Source organism: Plasmodium chabaudi (assembly GCF_900002335.3).
Source record: "Plasmodium chabaudi chabaudi strain AS genome assembly, chromosome: 9".
In the NCBI taxonomy this organism is placed as follows: Eukaryota; Apicomplexa; class Aconoidasida; order Haemosporida; family Plasmodiidae; genus Plasmodium; species Plasmodium chabaudi.
In genome coordinates this window covers 15,882-39,994 of record NC_030109.2, presented here as the reverse complement: position 1 = coordinate 39,994, position 24,113 = coordinate 15,882, and the positions used below count along the sequence as shown (strand labels likewise).

Here is a 24,113-nt window from a genome sequence, read left to right as displayed (position 1 = left end):
AAATTATAAACCTGTAAAATTTAAGTAAATCAGATGGAAATAATTTTATTGAATTAGTTTTTATATCTTAAGATTGGACTTCGTATTTATTTATATATTAAATAGTTAATAAGAATGATAATATATTTACTAATTTTAAAGCCCATTTAGGTGCCATGGCGATTTTAATTTGTAATTACTTTGATTAATTTAAATTGCACATTTTTCATTTTATTTTTAGGAAGATAAATAGAGCATGAAATAGAATATTATTTATTAAAATACAATTGTATGTTGAGGATATGCGCATAGAACAAAGTTATTGCACATTCTAAATTGGGTACTCATTTATATTATTAATTAAAATATAAATATAAACGATAAATCATATATTTAGAAAAAGTAGCGATTCTGAGTTATTTTTAAACACTATAATTTTAATAATAGCTTGTTTTATATTTATTATAAATAATATTAAAATATGCAGCACGCGAAGCAGAATGATAGCACATATCAATAATGAAATACAAATATATTTTTAACAATTATAGTGATAATATATTTCTTATTCTTTATATATTTAAAGTAAAATAAGTTTTGAAACACATTTATTAAAAAAATAGTGAATATAATTTTATTTTCATCTGTAAACCTATAATATGCATATATTATTATATAAAACAAATTTCATCTATTTTAGTTATAACATCCCACAATTTTGTGTAATATAGTTATTCAGGCTATTAATTAAAAAGTGAAATTATATATAAAATGCATTATATATAGATATGATAAAAATATTAAACGGATAATAATTTAAGGCAATTTCGTGATTATCACAAACAAAAATAGAATAATTCTTCAGTAATGTTATTATATTATTATTCCATGTTAATCAAAGTATTAAATCTAATATGAATGTCTTTAACTACAGATATTAATTATATAGAAATATCAATTAATTAATAGCTTATTTGGGTTTAATACATATATTACATAAAAATTGTATATGGCAAATTATCTCCAGATTTAAAATAAAATCCAACATAATGATTTCTGAAGTGGTATATCCAATTTTTAATAAAATTAATTTTCTTTTATTTTATTGTTTTTACACTTTTTAAAATTAAATTAAATTTCAACAATATTTAATTAATATATTTTTATTTAATTCGTAAAATATTTTCACAGTGTGGCGTAATTAAGGAGGTTGATAAATGTTTATCCAAGACCATATTATCTACAGGAGATGAATGCCTAGATGAATTAGGATACACTGCTTATTGTCCTAACGCGAAAAATGGAAAATTAGGAGAATGTAGAACTAATGGTGGAAAGCTTAGTGCTTGGTTCATATGGTTGTTAGAGATGTTCAAGACTCTTACCAATGTAGACGATTTTAAAGATATAAATGGCCAATATGTTGAATATGCTATTTTATGGTTGAATTCTAAAAATAATTTAATTAATTCTGATACATATATTAGTACAACTACTATTTATGATATTCTTGAAATAAATAGTAGCTATTGGTATAATGAATTTCGTGATAAAATAGAAAAAAAAAGAAATGCAATGAATTTTGGTGATTACTATATGCATAAGCTATATAATTTACTTAAAGAAATATGTAGTACAATTAATAAATATAACGAAGATAAATCATACCCAACTGAATATTTAAAACATGCTAATAAATGTGTTAATACATACAAAGACCTTGTTACGAATGTCCCTAAGGGTAAAATGTGCACTTCATATTGCGATGTGTTGTCTACTTTAAAAAATTCATATGATAAATTTAGAGAAGAAATTGATGATGATCCAGAACATAAACTTCCGGAATTTATTGAGGAAGGAATACAAAATTGTAAGAATTTATGTAAAAGTAACGAACAAAAATTGGAAAATGAGAAAGCGAGAAGTGACATTTTAGAAACTGTTATGGACATCCCAGTTAGTTTATCAGATGAACCACCAACCGAAGTTAGTTTATCAGGTGAATCATCAGGCGATATAAGTGACAATCAAGAAGAACTTGAGCCTGTAATAGGTCATATGGATATATCAAAATCTATAATTCTTCCATCAGAAGCCACCACAAGTATAAATAATGGAAATAAAGTAACCTACATTGTAGTTCCATTTACTTTAATTTTGATTATTTTAGGAATTTTATATAAGGTAAATAATAAGACAATTCAAAAATATTTTTTAAGTGCATAAAAAACAAATAATTAAATATTTTTACTATTTTTATGTTAGTATTTAATACATGGGCAAAGAAAAAAGTTGAAGAGAAAAAAAAACGCGAACAAAATTATAAATTTACGTGACAAAAAATAAACCAAAAGGGACGTCACAAATACATCTATCGAAAATAACCAATGGATATAATTATAAATTGAGTTTTTGAGAAAATGGAATTATTAAGTATATATAAACACATAGAGGAAGACTACATGACATTTATTATTTTTTATTGATTTTTTTTGCTTATAAAAGAAAAGACAATTCCATAGAATGATAAATTTAATTATTAACTTATATTTTGGGGTTCAGATTCCATGAACCTGATTTTAAAACTCAATATAAGTATTAAAAATGATAAATAAGTAAATTTGTTTATACTATTATTATAGGTAAATAAATTCATAAGTATAATTAAAAAATATATTTATATAATTATAATACGAAAATATATATTATTATAATCTGTACAAATATGATGTTGTTAGAGTGGTTCATTTAACTTTAAATTTGTTTATACAATTCTCGGAATAAAAACATCACTAATATAATGAATGACTAAAAAATAAAATTTTATTATAAAATTATTATTTATTATTGAAAAAATTCATAATAAATTTATAAAAAAATATAAACATGGCCCCACTAAATCTCTATCATAGATTTCAATATAAAATATTTTTTTATAAGTATTCAGTAAAAAATTATATAAAAATATAATGGTATTTTCTAACATAGATGTATAAATATCTGTTTTATTGAATGAATAATAAATCAATGGAATATAATGATGCACCATAAAGTCATCATTATTATATATTTTGTTGAAGATACAATTTGGAATACGGGGTTTTATATTCTAAACAATCGGATAAATGGGGGGAGGATTAAAGATTCAATTCATGTTAAATTTCTATTTATTATTCCATATTAGCATGTATTATGTTATTAATGCTTACGAATCATCATTTTATAAATTCAAATAGTATTCTTTATCATAGATTTAATAAATTATTTGAATGTAATGCATTGATAAAAATAACAATGGAATGTACTATATAAAATGAAATATTTAAATCATTTAACGAATATTTATCTAAATATATATATTAAAAGAGAAAATATATTTTATTTTCCCCTTCTTAAAGTGCAATATAGCAATATAATTATACATAGATTTTCTATTATGCTTTAAAAATTGCATCAATACTTATTTATGTGTTATATGTTTAATATTTACTAACTGTTATTTTAAAAATAATATGCATTTAAAAACTTATTTAAGCTTATAAATAGCTTAATAACAACAGATTCTGTGATAATTGTTGTTTTAAACTATAGAAAAGATGCTCAAAATATATTATAAATAACCCAATAAAATATATTTCTAAATTGATGTACATAAAAATAAGAATAAAGTTATCGCACTCATTAAGATGGATTATGAATTTATCTGTATTAAATAAAAATAATATAAATTTATGTAATCTTCATAGAAAATGGGGCACGTAACTTAATTTGAAAATACTATAATTTTAGAAAGAACTATATTATATATTATAAGAAACATGTATATAAGTATTTAATATATTTTAAAATATTACTATTTATATACTTTTAAGGACTATAGTAATAATGGATTCCTGTGTTGTTTCGATTTTTGCAGTATTTAAGTTTTAGAAAAGGTTCTACTAAAAAAGGAGATGTTATAGGTTTTTTTTGTTCAAAAATAAAGGAAACACTAAATTCTTTACAAAGTATATAAATTTTTATAATAAAGTTATATCATGTGTTTGTAAGAATAGTATTTTTTGTGTAAAATGAATTATACATATATTTAATCAAAAGTGTATTAAGTACCCCTATATTTAAGGTAATTTAGTTATTTATCATAAACAGAAATGTAAAGTTTATTTAGCAATCATATTATTTTGGTATTCTATATTAATTTAATTATTGAACACCTTATAATATATTTAACTACAGACAGTTGTTATATATAGGGTTAAAGTATTAATGTCACATATTTGGGCAGTGTACATAAAATTAGCATTATTCTACGCAATTTACAAATCAAAAATAAAATTATATCACAATGAATGAAGATATGGTATATGAATTTTTTAATAATAATAATAATTTCCACTACATTTTTTGATATTATATATAATTATCATTAAACTTTATTTTAATAATATACATTTCTAATAGTTGGTTTTAATTGTTTTTTTAGTGTAAAATTTTCGAGATGATGTGGGAGGATTTCCCCGATACATTGGGAAATGATGGAAACTATCAATTTAAAAATGAAGATATATATAGTAAATATTGTGACAGTAATTGTGATAATTGTAGGACTGATCTCGATAAAATTAATGCTGCATGTTTCGTTTTGTTTAAAATATTTTTTGAGGATTCTGAATCGTTTATGAAAAATGCAAAATGTAATATGAATATTGCCCAATACATTATCATATGGTTAAGTTATATACTAAGCCTAAAGGAAAATAACAACATCAGCAATCTGAAAGATTTTTATGATCTATATATAAATAGTAATGATAAGTATAATGATAAAATAACCGGTGTTAAAGATTATACAAGTTATAAGGATCTTATAGATAAAAATAATTATTTTTTAAGTATGAATATGAAAATAGTATCTAAATTTTATACTTCATTTAAATCATTATGCAGCATGTATAATGAAATTGAAGGAAACAAATCAAATTCCACAAAATGTTTGGAAGAAGCCAAAAATTTTGTTGATGAATATGAAAAACATAATGAAAATTATGATATTAATAAAGACAGTTTATATAGTCAAATATTGTCTACTTTATTAACTGATTATAATAATTTTAAAAGTTATTTTGTTGAAAAATGCAGTCATTGTAGAGACATTTCAGCGTTTCCAGTGATAAAAACAACATCAAGTTTGTCGATAGCAAGCAAATTAATTCCAGTTTTATTAATGTTTGCAATACCGATTTTCTTGGGAATTGCTTATAAGGTAAATAATAAGGAATTTAAAAATTATGTTCGTGATTGCTTATATGTGATCATCAAAAAATGTATATACGATTACCATTTTTATATTAGTATTCATTATTCGGATTTGATAAACGAGTTCAGAGACAAACTTTAAGGAAAAAATATAAATAATGAAGATAAAAATAATTGATAAGTGTATTAATTGAGGATGGTGATCGATATATTTTATGATATTTTTTTATTACATACAATTAATTATTAACAAGTTTTAAGTTTTATGATAATATAAGAATACGAAACATAAATTTTGAACTGTAAAAAAAAGTGATCAGACTAATATAAAGGGTAATAATACAGAAAAAAATAATTAAATTATAGCATTGATTATTTGATTTATAACAAATTTAATACATACTATATATTTAATTAAAAAGGAACAAAAAATTATATACTAAATAACCATTTAAAAACAGTCAAAATGCCGTGATGGCAATTTAAAAAGGTACTAGGTATAAAGATATATTAATTACATTAATATATGTATCCCAATATTCAAGTGTTGAAACATCTTTACTTGGGGGATAGTGTTATTCATCAGATAAAATGTGTTGTGCTAAGTTTAGGATATTTGTATATGCAAGATCTCTCTCTCTTTTATTGTGGGCAAACTCGGTAGAATTGCCAGTATCATAGATCTACAAAAAACAATGAATAAATATATAAAATATCTCAGCAGTTTGTATGTAAACATCATATAATATATGATTTATAGGGAAACTAAATTTTGATAAATGCTAAAATGAGAAAAAATGATTATGTTATTATTTTTTGAGATTGCTTACAGCGTTGATATAAGTAACATGAACTTGATCATCATCGCCTTTTCTAATTACAAATCCGGATAAATTATCACCCAATTTGTTTAATGCCTCCTCAGGATCAATACCAGTTTCGATTGATTTTTGATTTTCGTAAACTTCTTTCAATTCAATTTTTTGATTGATTTCACCATCATAATTTAGAGTTCTTGAAGGACATACGATTACAGTCATTTCTCGTAGCTACAAAATTAATGAATAAAAAATATATGTATTGCGTAAGTTAATGTATAATAATATGAATAATAGAATTTTTAGAAAAATAATGGAAAAAAAATGTGCTTACATAAATTCTTGAGCCTAAAGTATATACTTTTGTGAGGGGTTTATAATTAGGATCTGGGTTATGTTTTTCAAATAAGGCCGTATTTTTGCAGTATAAACGAACAACTTTTCCTAAAAAATGATCATTTTGCAGATATAAATGAAATATTATGAATATAACAAAATATTAATGAAAATAATGGACAAAGAGTAGTAAAATTGAAAGATGTGTAAATAGTGATAAGGACATATAAAATTTATTGATTATTTTTTATGTACCATTAATAATTTTTTCATCTGTATTTTTGTCATATTTGAAATCCCAGTATTGCCTAAATACAGTAGGGTACTAATGAAAAAAAATATATGGATAAATATAATAATTATTATTTAATTTTAAGTTATTTTTATATGTTAAAAATTGGTTGTTATTTTATACTTTAGAGGAAGATGGAATGGTAAAATCAAGTCTTCCAATATCCACATTTCCAATTTTCTTAGTATATATTTTGTTTCCATTTTCTGTAGAATAGGTTGAGTAATCCTGTACATCAGCCTCAGAAAGTTTTAGTAAAAGATTTTTAGCATCGTGTGCATAATATACTGCTGCTAAACCTTCATCAACGTCGTCATATACCTCATCTTTGTATTGCTCATATCTTTCATTGGAAATATTATTGGTGAAAGTGAGATAATTTTTAATGGGTAAAAAAAAAAAGAAAGAAATGAATTTATAAAATGGTAATATGAATATTAATAATTATAAAGTCATGGCTTTCACGAGGGTGCATATTTATATTATATGTATATATGTTTTCATTTTTTCATACAATGATAATGGCATATGGCAGATTGGGGAGGTGTTCGTACAATCATTTGCAACAGCTTCGCTTGCAAATATTACATTTTGCATATATCCTGCTAGACTTAAAAGTGCCAAAGCAACCTTAATATATGTTTTATTCATTTTTGTATTTGATAAGTAAAATATTAATTTAAAAAATGTAAAAAGACGTTATATAAGTATATTTAAAATAGAAGGAAAAGAATATGCGAAAAATTTATAAAAAATTAATAAATATTTAAAAATAAAAAATAAATTTATTATAATTATTTAAACGAAAATTATTTAAATGAACTCATTGCAATGGAGGAAAAATAACATCACAAAATATAGAGCATCCCAAATATTATTATTTTAATTTTTATAGATTATAATAATATTTAAAAAATGAGCTTTAATTATATATAATATATTTTGTATGTTAGGCCTTATGGGCATATCCATTTTTTTTTTATAGTTGGCTAGTCAAAAATATATATAATATATATATAGGACTTTACATGCGGTTACTATATGCATCTTGAAAAAAAAAACATATGCTTACATACGTGAATTATTTAATGAAAACGACAATTTAAAATATAAAGAAAACAACAATATAAAAAGTAAATATTCGTTTTAATATAATTTTTCTAATATATTATTTGGGATAGTTATGATTATATATGCGTAATGAATAATAAACGATTATAGCGGAATAGATATAATAGTAATTATATAAAATATATAGTTATTGTTTTGTTATTTTTCACCTATATTTTAGTATAAATATTTTTTATATTTTTATGTATTGATGAATTTAATTTATTTAAAAAAAATATATATTATTTATATATGGTTGCAACAATTACAACTACAATAACAATATTCCAATTCGTCATAATAACAGTATGGTAAATTTTCTGTTATGGTTAATCATAGATTTTGCAATTTTATTTTTTATTTTTAATCTTAATACAACTGCCCCAATATTAATAAAATATAAAACAATACAAATTGTAAAAAAATATATAAAATAAAATTAAATAAAAATACAGTAAACATTAAATAAAATTGTAAAATAAAATATAGAGTATTTATATACGAAAAAAAATTTTTTTTTAATTATATATTTTTTAATGTTAAGGTGTTCAAAATAAGGATTTTTTGTATTATGCAGGTCGGGTTTAAGGTTCAGAAATATATTGGCATTTTATTTTTTATAATATTTATTCGTCTATTTAATTTATTTAATATATATAATAAATTATTAAACGAAAAAACACATATATTACAACTCCTGTATTTTGTTCATTAAATGCGACATACGCCTGTAATACATAAAGGGGCATAATCATTTATATGAAAAGGAACCAACCCAAAATACATCTTCATAAATGATAACAGTTACATTTGCGTGGTATATATTAAATATTAAGTATGCTGATGTATATATCGGTATTTTGTATTTGTTGTTAATTTTGAGTTTGCCATATATATTGAGTCATGATATTATATATTATAACTGTCTATTATATAATAAATGTGAATCACCACATTTGAAATTATATTAACACATATATATAACATAAATTATGCTTATTTGACGAATATTTTTATTTAACATAATGCCTTATTTGCATGATACAACATTTGTGATTTAATATTGTTTATGAACTTACAAAATTATAATAAGATTCGTTTAAAATAGTTGTTTATAATATAGCCAATATGCATTAATATTGAAATTTTTATGATTAATTAACCATATTACTAATATGTAATAGATAATCATAAAGTATAGATCGATATTCGATAATGCATCTATAAAAAATATTTTTTGTATCAAACATTTTTAATCAGTTTAAAAGATGTGTTAATAAAAAGTATATTATGGTATATTTACAAGAAGTATTTTACTTTTAATTCACATAATCCTAATTTTTTACATTATTTTTGTGTTTCTGTTATAATTTAAATTCATACTAATAGAAATGATTTTATATTTTTTTATTTATTTTCCATAAAAGTTTAAAATTGTATTCGTGGTTTAAAGTTCAGATTTTGAGATGGATTTTGGGAAACCCGTATTTTGGGTCAGGGTTCTGTATTATGGGTTGTAGTTTTGTTCCATGGAATCTATGTTTTGAGTTAAGATTATATTTTTATTAATTTGTTTATAATTTGATAATATTTATTGGCTTGTAAATGTTTATTAAATATATACACCATCTCGTATGTGTTAATCTCGAGATGATGCCCCAATATATGCCCCCTCGAAGGAACATAGCCATTAATATGAAAGGGGTCGCATAACATATTTTACATAAGTTACAATACCTTCATCGAATTCGATCGTATATATTGCATGTGGCAATATTATAACTTCACATTTTATAATTTATTTCTAATTTTGTCTAACTATATATAAAAACCCTTATTATATATTATATAGACGTATTAACCCATAGCTATGTTGAACCATGAGTAACACAATATTTTCTTTATTTGATGAAACATTTTATTTAGTAAAGCTTATAATTCGTGTCATTATTATTTTGATTTAATTATAACTTTCCAACCAAACAATATTGTAATCACATATATGAGGCTATAACATATAATTATATTCATTTGGAGCAAATGCCTACATGATAATATACTTTCAGGTTAATTGGTATATGTTTAATATTATTTAAACATAATACTAATATATAATAGGTAATCATAAAATATGGATTCATTAAATATCGATCGAGATTCGATAATACAACATTATCTATAAAAGGCTTTTTATGCATCTAACATTTTTAATAATACAATAAAAAATACATTATAGATATATGTATAATACCATTTATTTTTTGATTGTATATAGCATCATTTTATGCTAAATCATTAAATTCAAATAATAGAAATAGTTCTATATACTTTAATTTATTTACTATAAAGGTATAACATTAGATTAATCACTATTAATTTTAAAATTTTATAGTTTTAAGGAATAAATAAATTATATTTAAAAATAGTTAAAAAATAAAATATAAAATATTAATAAAATTTCATATAATATTTTGTTCTAATAATTTTTATGATAATTAAAAAAATTAGGTATATAGAAATAAGGTTATTATTATATGCTTATACATATAAGATAGTAAATATTCTACAAATAATATTGAAATATTATTTTATTGTAAAAACTTCATATAATTAAATATTAATTTTGTTGAGAAAGCACATAATAATTAATTTTATTTGAACAATAATATTTATACTAGGCTATTATATATGCACAAACTTATAAATTTATATTTTAAATATAGTGCTATTACGAAATAATATATGCTATAAAATGTTGCACTTTAAAACAATGGAGCAAGGAAAATTACTAATTGGTTTAAAGTATTTCTCTTGAGTGCATTAATTATCTCATTGTAGTGTACAGTGGTATATTAGTTGCAATAATAGTAATAATAATGGATTAGTATGGCGCTATGACATTAAAGTTATCAATCAATATAATAATAATTTCATAATGTTCGTTAAAAATACAGCTATTTCATTATACAAATAAATAACGTTTTATTATAAAATATATAACACATAATATATGTTTAGATTATAAGTATAAATGTGTATTTAAAATGGTAGCTCATATTATATTGATTCTCAAATTAATTCATTATTCTAACAAAAGTATTAATATAATTTTAAAATTAAAAAAATATATTTAAATTATATTTATATTCTTTATTGATTAAATATATGTATTAATCATTTATATATTAAATAGATAATAGGAATAAAAAGAATAATATACATTTTATATATAATAACTATTACTCAAAAACTAATTTATATTCATGATTCATTTTAATTGCAATAGCTCAATCAATATATTTGTATATTATGCTTTTTTAATTTAAAAACATACATAAGTTATCTACTCAAAACTATCCATTAATTAAATTTATATATAAAGAAATGTTATTACATATTCTAAAGTGAATTATTAATTAAGATAATTAAACGTATTATATTCATTTATTTAGAAAAAAGAATAATATTAAATTTAAACACAAATAGTGTTTTATATTTGTTATAAATTATATAAAAAAGTGTAATATTTCACGTTGAACAATAGCATATATCAATATATGGCATTCAAATAATGAGATACAAATACATTTTTAACAATTATACTAATAACACATTTTTAATTCTTTATATATTTATAATAATATAGAATTGATGAAAATTTTACTGTAAATCATGAAAGTGCATAGTTCTCTAATGTAAGAACGTATAATAATTAGAAAATGTGTTTTATTTAAACTTATTGAAAAGTCACACAAAATAATACAATGAAGCTATTCCGAATATTATTAAGGATAGCGATATTTCGCATATTATAAAAATGTTTCGAACAAACCACAAAATAAGGATACTTATCAAAATTGTATTAAAAGTGAATATATGTTTTATTTTATTATATTGTTGTATATTAATTTAAAATTAATATTATTATTGAGAAAAATGCTAAAGTGCGTTTAACTATTTAAAATTTCACATATAAAGACAAATAATTGCAAAAAATTTTTGATGTAGTATATAAGTTTTATGTAAAAACAATATGATGTCAATCTACAGTTTAAAAACAAAATTCCATTACAATGAACATGCGCAAACGAGTGGTAAATAACCTTATTTTAAAATAAAACATATTTATCTTTAATTTTATTATGTTTAAATTATATTCAAATCATATTAAATTTTATTTGAATAAATTTTGAATTAATTTATATTTTTATAAATATTTTCTTAGTGTAAGTTACTTCTCGAAGGTGATAGTTATTTTAATGGTAAAGATGTCAATACGAATGAATTTAACAAACACTCAACCATCAAAGCATATTGCCGTAATGATGATTGTAAAACAAATGAAGAGCGTATTAATGCGTTGACTGCATATATATTTAAGGAATACAAAGGAAAAACAAGTAGACGAACTAAGTATAATGATTATGATGAATGCTTTTTGATGTGGCTAAGTGATAAATTATATAAGATGCACATCGAAAGCATAGGCCAAAAGTATGAAAACAACTATATGGATGGTACTACTTTAAATGAGGCTTATGAGAAATATTTAAAGAATTATAAAGTAAAATTGGATTATTGGATTCTTTTTGATATGATAAAGGATTTGAAAGAAGCTAATCTTAAGTACATGAGCGAATTTTATAAATTACTTAATAAAATATGTAAAATAATTACAGATTATAATAACAGTGCCCAAACTAAGCAACTTTCTAAATATTCCGTCGATAGCCGTCGTCAATATCGAACCCTTCATATGAACATTTATGAATGCAAGTCATATCTTAATTTATTGAATAAATTAAAAGGTATATATGATGATTTTAGTTCTGCTATTAAGAAAACCGGTTCAAACAATGAATTAGCAACTAAGCTTAAAAAATTTACACTAGAAGATGGAACCGAAATGGCCGCGGTGAGAGGTTTTAAAACATATAACATCAGTAATACAAAATGTAAATCCCTGCATAAAAAAATGCCAAAGCCAAAAAAAGCGGTCAAATCATCATTACAATCTTCTTCAAAAAAAGAATCACTGCCACTAAAACAAGATACATCAGAACCAGCACTACCATCACCACAACCAGAAACACAACAATCATCATCAACAACACCACCTGAAGATCCACCTAAAAAACCGGAATTGCCTTCATCTTCACTACAAGAATCTCAAAAACCAGGAAAAAATGATCAAAATAAACCAAAGGATTCAGGCAAAGAAACAGGGGGCTCTAAAAGTGAGATAAAGGATCCCGAAGTTGGAAAAGGAAATCTGAATGGTGGAGACAAAGAACTCGGAACTCCAAGTGGTGAGGAAGGTAGTCAAGTAAAAGGAGGTGATAGAGCAAATAGTGGATCAGGTGGCGCAGATACTGAAAAAGGTGGACCAGAAGGTGGATCCACTGATAAAGTTAGTGAAACAGTAGATACCGGTAATGGGAAAGGTGCTTCAAAAGGTGGAACAGGTGATGGAACAGGTGGTGAAAAAATTGATAAAGGAAGTCCAGGTAGTGGAACAAGAGACACAAATAATGTACAAGGTGGTGTACCAGGTGGTCAAATATCTAATGGTAACCAAGGAAGTGCAAATACCAGTCAACAAGGATCAGAAGGTTCGGATGGTAAAGGTGGCAAAAATAGTCAACCAGGGGGTTCAAGTAGTAGAACCGGAAATCCTGGCGCTGAATCAACTGATAAGGATTCAGGGGATAACACAGAAGGTAAAGAAAATCTACAAATCGATAAAGGTATTACAAAAGATAATTCAATGAAGCAACCCGAAGATTTAAATACACCAGGCGGTCCAGTAGATAATTCACCAAAAGATAAAGGATCCACAGATAATACAATGGAACATCAACAAAATGACTCTCTAGGATCAAATCCGAAAGAAAAACCACAAGATAGCCCGAAAGAGACGCCACCAATACAAGAGCCAGAAACAAAAGAAATAGAACGGCAACCATCAGAACCAGAACCACCAAAGCTAGCAATATCGCAATCAGAACATCCAAAAGAAAGCCAACGTGAAGCATCACAGCCATCTGCATCAAAAACAGAGTTAAAAAATGCCCAAAGAGCCTCAGATATACAACCAAAAGGCCCATCGATTGAACAAAAAGATTCAGATGGTGATACAGAACATCAAAAGTGTCCCCAAAGTGATTCAAAGGGTCATGACCAAACTTCAGTTACCAATAAAAGAGGTTCCGATGATGGGCCGGCCAGTGAATCAGGAGGTTCAAATTATGGGGCAAAAGGTATAGATTGTGATCCACCAAATACAGGTGGCGTACAAGGTGACAAAAGAGGATCAGTAGGTGGATCAGAAGATACAGGTAAGAGCCCATTAAATACAGGTGATGGACACGATGATAATGGAAGATCAGGAGGTGGATCAGGTAGCGAACAAGGAAGCCAAGAAGGATCAGGAGGTTCAGATAATGGGCAAGGTGTCAAATATAGTGAAGGAGGAGGTATTGGTGGTGGAGGAGGAGGTACTGGTGGTGGAGGAGGAGGTGCAGGTAGTAAAGGAGGTGGCGCAGGTAGTGAAGGAAGAGGCACAGGTAGTGAAGGAGGAGGTACTGATGGCGATCAAGGAGGTAATGATGGTGGGCAAGGAGGTAATGGTGGTGGACAAGGAGGTAATCCTGGATCAGGTGAACAAGGAAGTAACAGTGATGGATCAAATGATTCGTGGCCATCCCTTTTTAAATTCGTATTTAATGGAATAGACAAATTTAATAAAGCTTCAAATTTTGTTAATGAACATCAACAAAAGTTCAAAGATGCTAAGGATAAAATTAATAATGCATTTAATGAGGTTAAGGATAATTTTAAAATTTTTTACGATCAATCCATAAATCATTTTAGTGAATTTATTAATAATATAACTGACCAATTTAACCAAGATAATAATCCTTCTAAATCAGACAACTCAGATAATAACGGACCACAAAATAGTGATAAATCGCAACAAAGTGGAGATTCGCCGCAACCTCAACCAAAAGATACATCACAAGATTCACCTAGTCAGTTATCATCAAATTCACCATCAACTTCACTATCACCTCCATCATCACCTCCATCATCACCCCCACCACCAACTCCACCATCAGGTCCGCCAAAAGGTCCATCACCAAATACACCACAACCAAAACAACCAGCTTCCCAATCACAACCTACCACGCAGCAAAACCCACAAGATGATCCATCTAATCAAAAAAAAACTGACACACCAAATCTTCAATTGGTAAAATCATCAAGTTCTGACCCCAATTTGAAAAAAACATGGAGTATAATTCCAACTACATGGAATGGATCAGAGGATTGTAAACCTGAAATAACTTTTATGAATACCACATTAGTGTGTTGCACATCTAAACAGTGTAGTATAACTGGTATTCCAATTATACTTGTTTTAATACCCATTATTTTATTAATTGTTTGTAAGGTAAATAATAATATAATCACTAAATACAATGCATTTAAAGAATTTTCATTATTGTAAAAATTTATATATTTTTCCACATTTTTATGTTAGTATTTGTCATCTGAATGGCGAAAGGAAATGACGAGAAAAAAAAACATGACAAAGGTTATAAATGTGGTTGGTGTAAATAAAACGACAAAAATGGTTATAAACTCAAGTGATGGAAAAAAACAAGTGCAAATAATTATAAAATCATCTAGTAAAAAAAAAAAGACTAAAAAATCTATAAATTCTGTTTATGGGGAAAAATCTCCATCATTAAATATATACCAACTTATGCAGGCTGATCCTGTACCATTTATTAATTTAATTTTTTTGTTGATTTTTTTTGTTTATAAAAGAAAGCGCGATTTCATAGAATTATAAATTTAATTAACTTATATTTTAAATCGAATTAAAAAATGTATAAAATTAAAGAATGATAAATAGTAAATTTGTCCATTAATATATTTAATTTTTATAAATGGGAACCAAGTTAAGGCCCCCTTTACATTTTACAATAAAACATAAAATAAACTTTCTATATGATGAAATTCTCTATTATAACTGAATTATAATATTTCATTGTCGTTAATTATTATTTATAAAAATCAAAATGTTGTATTATTTAAATAAAAAAAATGTCTTAGCATTTGTTAAATGAATATGATGAAAATAAAAGATAATGGCATTATGTTTCTTTTTTCGATTTGAAATAAAAATAAAGTTATATCCCTTTCAATATATTGGTTCTATGTGTATTATTTTTTCTCATTTAATATGTAATTTGATTATTTTTTTAAATTGCATTTGAAAATACGTATATTTAATATAATTTTAATAAAAATAATAAAATTGATGTTGCGGATTCTTAGATGGATTTACAAATAAAATTGTTGCATATTAATTTATAAAAAAAGCATTTTTACAAAAAAATGGTAAATAAAATATAGAAAATAATAAGTGGTATTTAAAATTGGAAAAATGTAACAAATAAGAAACCATTTAAATGAAAATAATAACGATGATTTGTTAATTTTTTCATTATATGCTCGTATTTATTCATATAAAAAATATATGTATTTAATATTTTATCATCTTAATTGGTATTTATTAATTTTTTCGTATGTAAAAAATAATATAAAATATAAGTTTACAAAATATTATAACCGTATCATTAAATATACCAATATATTATAAATTATATTAAAAGTCTGTTTGTATAACAAAATTGCAAAAATATTTTTTATGGAAAAATTATTATATAAATATATTTTTTATAATTAAAATATCATTAAAAATGTTGTATTTTTTAGAGAAGAATTAATATTTATATCCACAAATACTTTTAATGAATATAGCGAAATTTATTACAACGGTTGCATTAATTAATTCTATAGAAAATGAAAAAAATTAATAAATGAAATAAATGTCATAGTTTTTTTATAATGTATTCATTTATTCATATATTTTAGAGAAAAGAATTAATAAATATGAAACTATCGTCATTATTTCACTTATTTAATGAATACAGTTAAAAATGCAAGTCAATATTTTAATTTTAGTTTTTTTTTCAATTATTATTTGTTCTTTTGAATATGCGGAAAATGTAAGTTACACATTATTTTCTTTTATTATTAATAATATTTATTATAGTTTTCGTATTTATTTGTTTTATAATAGTTTTACATTATCGTTTCATGTATTTGTAAGACATTTATGTTAAGTCAAAGAAACAATTAAAATTAATTACATATATGTTATAAATATTTCATTTGTTTGCAGGAATTATACTTTATGAACGAGAGAAACATATATCTTGAAAGGAATATAATAAATTTGATAAATAATAGGATATTAGCAGATGCAGACAATCAATTCGATTTATATGATTTTTATGAATCAACTTTGAGTTTAGCAAATCAATTTAGTGACTTTGATCATGATGAAGAAATGATACGTCTTCGAAACATTATAGATTCACATATAAAGAAACATAAAGAAAATAATACATTACCCAATTTAAATAATGCAGATAAAAAAACGAAAAAGTTAATCTATGAACTTCAAAAAGAATTAGAAGAAACGAAAAAGGAGATTGATAATATAAGGATTAATGAATTAGAAATACAACCGATGCAAGATAAAAGAATAATAATAAATAATAATAATTTTTTGGAGGCTGATGATGATAAATTTCGCATTGAATATCTTAAAAATGAATCGAGGGATTATTATAGTAAATTAAAAGAAGCCTCAAAGTATAAAACATCAAAATCAAAAAGAAATTTAATTATAAAGGCGATGCTGTGGACTATAGCCTTTTTTGTGATAGTAGCATCAGGAGCGTTGGATTTTCTAGTACTAATTGTACCTTTTGTGCCATTCATATTTTGTAATTGGCGGAAAATCAATAAATATCGCTCTAAATTATAAAAAATATCAAAATAACCACTCTTTATTATTATGTTTTATTATACTTATTTAAATGATTAAAAATGATATATTTTATGTTTTATGGCATGAAATCACACTTTTTATGTTCTATAGAATAATTAAATTTGATTTATTTGTTTGCTTTATTATTATATATTTTTTAATTTAACATATAATCACATTATATAATTAATTTGTCTTTGTTTAGTGTTTGCCAAAACCCATTTGCCCTTATTTCCATGCATATATATTACATATTAATGGATTTTGAATTTACAAATTTTGAGTTAATACTTATAATTATTTTAAACAAACCTGATTTAAACACATTAATTAATAAATTTATAAGCTATATTGAGGGTTTATGTTCAGGTATAGAGTTGTATTTTGGGGAACCCATATTTTGGGCCAGGGTTCTGTACTATGGGTTATTGTTATGTTTTATGAATCTATGTTTTGTGTTAGGGCTATATTTTTACTAATTTATTCATAATTTTATAATATTTATTTGTCTTTGAATACTAATTAAATATGTATACCATCTCCGTATGTTTAATCTCTAGATGGTGTCTAAATATGCACCCTCCAAAGGGGAATATTCATTATTATAAAAGGGTCGGATAAGATATTTTCCATAGTTATAATACTTCTATATAATTCGCTCATATATATTAAATGTGGGAATATTATAACTTCATATTTGTATTTTATTGCTAATTTTTGGTTAACAATATATAAGAACCCTTATTATTTATTATATAAAACATATTAATCTGTGGTTATATTGGATTATGCATGACGAAATATCTTTCTTTATTCGATGAAACATTTTATTTGCGCCACTATTATTTTGTGTTACAATTATTTTTATTTAAATAATAACATTCTTCAACTGAGCTATAATAATAATTTTATATATGAAGCTATAATATACAATTTGATTCATTTGGAACATCTATCTACATTATAGCATACCTTCAGGTTAATGATTACATTTTTAATGTCAATTAAACACATTATAAATTCATTATAGATAATAATAAAATATAGGTTAATAAAATATCGATCGAGATTCGATAATACAGCATCATTTATAAAGTCTTTTTATGCATCTACCATTTTTGATAATACAATAAAAATATGCATATTAATAAAAAATTACATTATATATGTATACTATCCTTTTAATTTTCGATTATATATAATATCAATTTATGCAAAAGTTATAATTTATATTGATAGAAATAATTATATATACTTTAATTTATTTACTATAAAGGTATAATATTAGATTAATCACTATTAATTTTTGAATTTTATAGCTTTGAGGTAAAAGATCGTTATTATACGCCTATACATATAAACTAGTAAAATATTTTACCAATAACAAATAAAGAAATGGCGTTTTATTGTGAAAACTTCATATAATTAAATTAATATTAATTTTGTTGAGAAAGCAAATAATAATAAATTTTGTTTGAACCAATAATATTTATATTAGGTTATTATATATACAAACTTATATATTTATATTTTAAATATAGTTCTATTATGAAATAATATATATTCTAAAATGTCATACTTTAAAACAATGAATCAAAGGAAATTACTATTGGTTTAAAATATTCTTCGTGAGTGCATTAATTATCTCATTGCAGTATAAAGTGATACGCCATTAGTAACAACAATAATAATATTAGATTAATATATTATTAAATAAATAAACATGCTATATGCCATTTATTTAGAAAAAGAAAAATATTAAATTTAAACATAAATACTTATTTATTAGAAATAATAAAAAAGGTGTAATATTTCACGGTGAACAATAACATATATCAATACATGACATTCAAATAATGAGATACAAATACATTTTTAACAATTATAGTAATAACACATTTATAATTCTTTATATATTTATAATAACATAAAATTGGTAATTTCTTTACTATAAATCTAGAGAATGCATGGTTATCTACATACAAGCTTATAATAACTAGGGGATATGTTTTATTTAAACTCATTGAAAGGTTAAACAAAATTATACAAGGAAGATGGTCCGAATATTATTAAGAATAGAGACATTTCGCATATGATAGAAATACTTCAAATAAACCACAAAATAAGGATATTTATCTAAATTGCAATAAAATCGAATATATGTTTTATTTATTATATTATTGTATATTGTTTTAAAATTATTATTATTGAGAATAATATTAATATTTCGTTTAATTAATGACAATTTCATATAGAAAGACTACGTAATTGAATAAATTATTTTGGTATTGTATATAATTTTTATATAAAAATGATATTATGTCCATCTACAGATTAAAAACAAAATCTCATTACAATGGACCCCAATGGAATGGTAAATAACTTTATTTTAAAATAAAACATGTCTACCCTTATTTTATTGTTTTTGATTTGCCTACAAATCATATTAAATTTTATTTCAATAAACTTTTCATTAATACATATTTTTATTCATTTTTATAAATATTTTCTTAGTGTGAGACATTTCTTGAAGCTGATAAGATTATTAATGGTGAAAATGGTGCCAGGATGAAGATGGAGGAAATTGACAAAAAATCATCATATTATGAATTTTGTCCTAATAAAAAATGTCTAACAGATGTGCAGCGTATTGGTGTTATGACCACGCATGTATTTTTGAAAGGAAAAGCAGATAAAAATAACGAATATGGTGAATATTTTTTGATGTGGCTAAGTGATAAATTATTTAATATGTACCAAAAAGACAAAAGAAAAGGGGAAAATAATAGAATTACTTTAGATGAGGCTTATAAAAAGTATTTAGACAAAGATATAGGAGATTATAAATATTGGAATCTTTTAGGTAATATAAATGGTTTGAAAGAAGCTAATCTTAGTCACATGAACGAATTTTATAAGTTACTTAAGCATATATGTAAAACAATTATGCATCATAAAATTAAACCTACCGAATCTGCGAGCCTTATCCAGAATTCTACCAATAGTTCTAATCAATATATGCTGCTTTATCAAAATGTTTCTGAATGTGATTCATATCTTCATTTATTGGATAATTTGAAAAAAACATATGAGAAATTTAGAAGTACTATTAAGAATGGTGATCCAAATTTAGCAAGTTCTCTTCAAACACTTACAACGATAGAAAATACCGATTCATATTTTGTGAAAGGTTTTAGCACATTTGATTTCAGTAATTCAAAGTGCCAATCAGAATATGATGATGAAATACTCGAAAAATGGAGGAAAGACCAAGCTCGAACGAAGCAAAAAGATAATGGAGCCAATGAGGATAATAATCCACAAAACCCAAAAGTACAAAGTTCAGTGGCCCAAACACCAAGTCCCCTGGCGGAAACAGGAGCATCACCAAGCATACCTGATAATGGAGCTGATACATTAGAAAGTCAAAATAAAGTAGTAGGCGATACTCAAAGCAAAGAAAACAGTAAAGGGAGTGAAACAACAGGAATATGTGATATATATGTACCCAAAGAATACAAGCAAACTAGAATATTAATTATAGTTATTTTAATACCCATTACTTTAGCTATTATGTACAAGGTAAATAAAAGAAAATTATGATGTGTACTATTTTTAAAATATTTCCTGATAAAACACATATATTTTTCATAATTTTATGTTAGTATTTATCATTTGGACGAAGAAATGAATTGAAGAGAAAAAAAAACATGAAAAAGGTTATAAATTTAATGGAAGGGAAAAGACATATGCAAATAATTATAAAATCATCTAGTCAAAAAAAACAAACTAAAAAATCTATAAATCCTGTTTATGGGGAAAAATCTCCATCAATAAATATATACAAACTTATCCAGGCTGATCCTGTACCATTTATTAATTTAATTTTTTTGGTGATTTTTTTGTTTATAAAAGAAAAGACAATTCTTTGGAAGGATATATTTAATTAACTTAGATTTTAAGTTGAATTAAAAAAATGCATAAATGGATGAATATGTAAAACGTTAAAATTTTTCAAAATATAGCATATATTATAAATATGTACATTTATTTAAAACTGTATTTTTTTTAACAATTGTGAAATAAATTATTATATTATTAAAATGTGTATATTGCTCACAGATTCGATATAGGTGATTTCAAGATCATCACCTTTTTTTTCAATGAGGTATCCAGCTAAGTTCACATATATTCTTTCAAATTTTTTATTCATAATACAATCTTTATATTCTATGGAAGCATGTAATGAATCTGTTTTTTTAATATTGGGTTTTTATGTTCTTTCCTGGAAGGGTTTTGATCATCTACATCTACTGAAGTCATGGCAATTATAGTTTTGTCTTTTGATATCTGCAAAATTAATGAAAATACAATGCATAATTATTGTGAATAATATGAGAAATACGATTTACAACGAAACAGAAAAGAAACGGTTTCCATACTTGAGCTTTTTTGACTAAAGCATAAAAATATTTCCAAGGATCGCCACGATTTTTTTCGCAAAGTTGGAATATGGTTAATAAATTTGGGTTGTACGCATGGACAACTGTTCAAAAAAAAAATAATTTTGCATTATGTAAAATAATATATTATGAATTGGAGGACATGAGAAGCAATAAATAGTATCATATAACATTGTCAACAATAAATCTTATATATTGATGGCAAATAAGTAAAAGTATACAAAACAATTTCTATTAATACAAATTAAAATTTTAACAACAGCATAAAATAATGAAATAAAAATAAAAGTGAATTTTTTTTGGAAAAGAAATAATTTTTTATAGTATAATTTTTTATTAATATATGTTTTTTTAGACATTATAAAAAATTCTTTCACAAATCTGTATTTTGTTATAAATAACATCGATTTGTCGAATTTTGATTATATTTTTTTAACTCCCTAGAGAAATAAAAATTTGCAATTGATGCAACATTTTATATGAAAATATGCGCATCCCTATTCCCCATTATTTAAACATATTTTACTTGTTAAAAAGGTTTTAACACGAATAATGTTAAGAATCTAAACAAATTAATAAGTTACATATCCTTTTTAAAATTTTTCATATTCATCAACAGAAAAAGGGGGTCAAAGTTATGTACCATGAGTTATAGTTTTGTTCTATGGAGTTGATGTTTTGTGTTTGGTCTGCAATTTGATTATTTTATTTATAATTTGACAATATATATTGGTCTGTACATTTTTATCAGACATATTTACCATTTCCGGATGCTTAATCACGAAATGGCGGTTGAATATGTAGCTAAAAAAGGGGACAATCATTAATATGAAAGGGTTTGTATAATATGGTTAAAAAATATATATAACTTTCCAGCAAATTGCTATATTGAATCATGAATAACACTATATTTTTCTTTATTTGATGAAATATTTTATTTAGCAAAACTTCTAATTTGTGTTACAATCATTTTAATTTAAATTGTATTATACCAACGGAACAGTATGATAATATTATATATGTAGGTATAAACTATAATAAATTGATTTTGAATATCCCTCTACATTACAATATATATTCAGATTAATATATTACCAATATATAATAGATGCATGGAATGCTGATCGATAATCGACAATACAACGTTATCTATAAATGATGTTTTATGCATCTAACATTTTTAATAACACGATAAAAATTGAACTATATATACAATATTTTAAGTTTTACAATTCTGAGGTATAAATAAATTATATTTTAAAATAGTTGAAAATAAAATATAAGTATGTTAATAAAATTTAATGTCATATTATGTTCTAATAATTATAAATAGTATGATAAATAGAACTATAATTATTATATGCTTATACATATAAAATAAAATACTATACTAATAGCCAATATTGAAAAATTTTTTTATTGTAAAAATTTCATATAATTAAATACTAATATTAATTTTATCGAAAAAGCACATAATAATAAAATTTTTTTAACTAATAATATATATTAGGATATTACATATGCAAATTCTCAATTTTGGAATTTAAATATATTGTTATTACGAAATAATATATTTGTAATTTATAATATTGTTGGTCTATAAATGGTGATTAAATATATGCTCCATCTCGTATGTTTAATCTTGAGATTATTCCTAAATATGCACCCCCCAAAGGGGAATGGCCATTAATATGAAAGGGTGTACTGAACATATTTTCATAAGCCATAATACTATATCTAATTCGTTCGTATATATTAAATTTGGCAATACTATAACTTCACATGTTACATTTTATTGGTAATTTTTGGATAACGATATATAAGAATCCTTATTATTTATTATATAAGTCTTGTTAATCAGGGGCGATATTGAATCATGAATAGCACATTATGTTTCTTTATTTGATGAAACATATTAGCAAAATTTATTATTTGTATCATATTTATTT

The 24,113-nt window shown here is 23.7% G+C and overlaps 6 protein-coding genes across 6 annotated transcripts; 5 read left to right on the top strand and 1 right to left on the bottom strand.

Annotated features, from left to right (window-relative positions):
• Positions 1–1,028: 1,028 nt before the first annotated feature.
• On the top strand, positions 1,029–2,325 carry PCHAS_0900045 (CIR protein; the record flags this gene model as incomplete). The annotated part of the gene is made up of 3 exons (XM_016798379.1): positions 1,029–1,043; positions 1,171–2,163; positions 2,245–2,325. 3 exons carry the CDS (start codon positions 1,029–1,031, stop codon positions 2,323–2,325), a joined length of 1,089 nt encoding a protein of 362 aa, XP_016652881.1.
• Positions 2,326–4,324: 1,999 nt separating this feature from the next.
• Positions 4,325–5,394, top strand: PCHAS_0900041 (CIR protein; the record flags this gene model as incomplete). The annotated part of the gene is made up of 3 exons (XM_016798313.1): positions 4,325–4,339; positions 4,463–5,242; positions 5,332–5,394. The coding sequence occupies 3 exons, from the start codon at positions 4,325–4,327 to the stop codon at positions 5,392–5,394; spliced, it is 858 nt and encodes a 285-aa protein (XP_016652880.1).
• Positions 5,395–5,810: 416 nt separating this feature from the next.
• Positions 5,811–7,332, bottom strand: PCHAS_0900035 (fam-a protein; the record flags this gene model as incomplete). The annotated part of the gene is made up of 6 exons (XM_016798246.1): positions 5,811–5,918; positions 6,066–6,284; positions 6,388–6,497; positions 6,645–6,714; positions 6,805–7,024; positions 7,196–7,332. The coding sequence occupies 6 exons, from the start codon at positions 7,330–7,332 to the stop codon at positions 5,811–5,813; spliced, it is 864 nt and encodes a 287-aa protein (XP_016652879.1).
• A 4,532-nt stretch (positions 7,333–11,864) lies between these two features.
• PCHAS_0900031 (CIR protein) lies at positions 11,865–15,649 on the top strand (the record flags this gene model as incomplete). The annotated part of the gene is made up of 3 exons (XM_016798189.1): positions 11,865–11,882; positions 12,017–15,244; positions 15,335–15,649. 3 exons carry the CDS (start codon positions 11,865–11,867, stop codon positions 15,647–15,649), a joined length of 3,561 nt encoding a protein of 1,186 aa, XP_016652878.1.
• Positions 15,650–16,802: 1,153 nt separating this feature from the next.
• On the top strand, positions 16,803–17,698 carry PCHAS_0900025 (fam-b protein; the record flags this gene model as incomplete). Its single annotated transcript, XM_016798138.1, has 2 exons — positions 16,803–16,871; positions 17,048–17,698. 2 exons carry the CDS (start codon positions 16,803–16,805, stop codon positions 17,696–17,698), a joined length of 720 nt encoding a protein of 239 aa, XP_016652877.1.
• Positions 17,699–20,057: 2,359 nt separating this feature from the next.
• On the top strand, positions 20,058–21,651 carry PCHAS_0900021 (CIR protein; the record flags this gene model as incomplete). The annotated part of the gene is made up of 3 exons (XM_051320992.1): positions 20,058–20,075; positions 20,216–21,283; positions 21,367–21,651. 3 exons carry the CDS (start codon positions 20,058–20,060, stop codon positions 21,649–21,651), a joined length of 1,371 nt encoding a protein of 456 aa, XP_051176951.1.
• Positions 21,652–24,113: the final 2,462 nt, after the last annotated feature.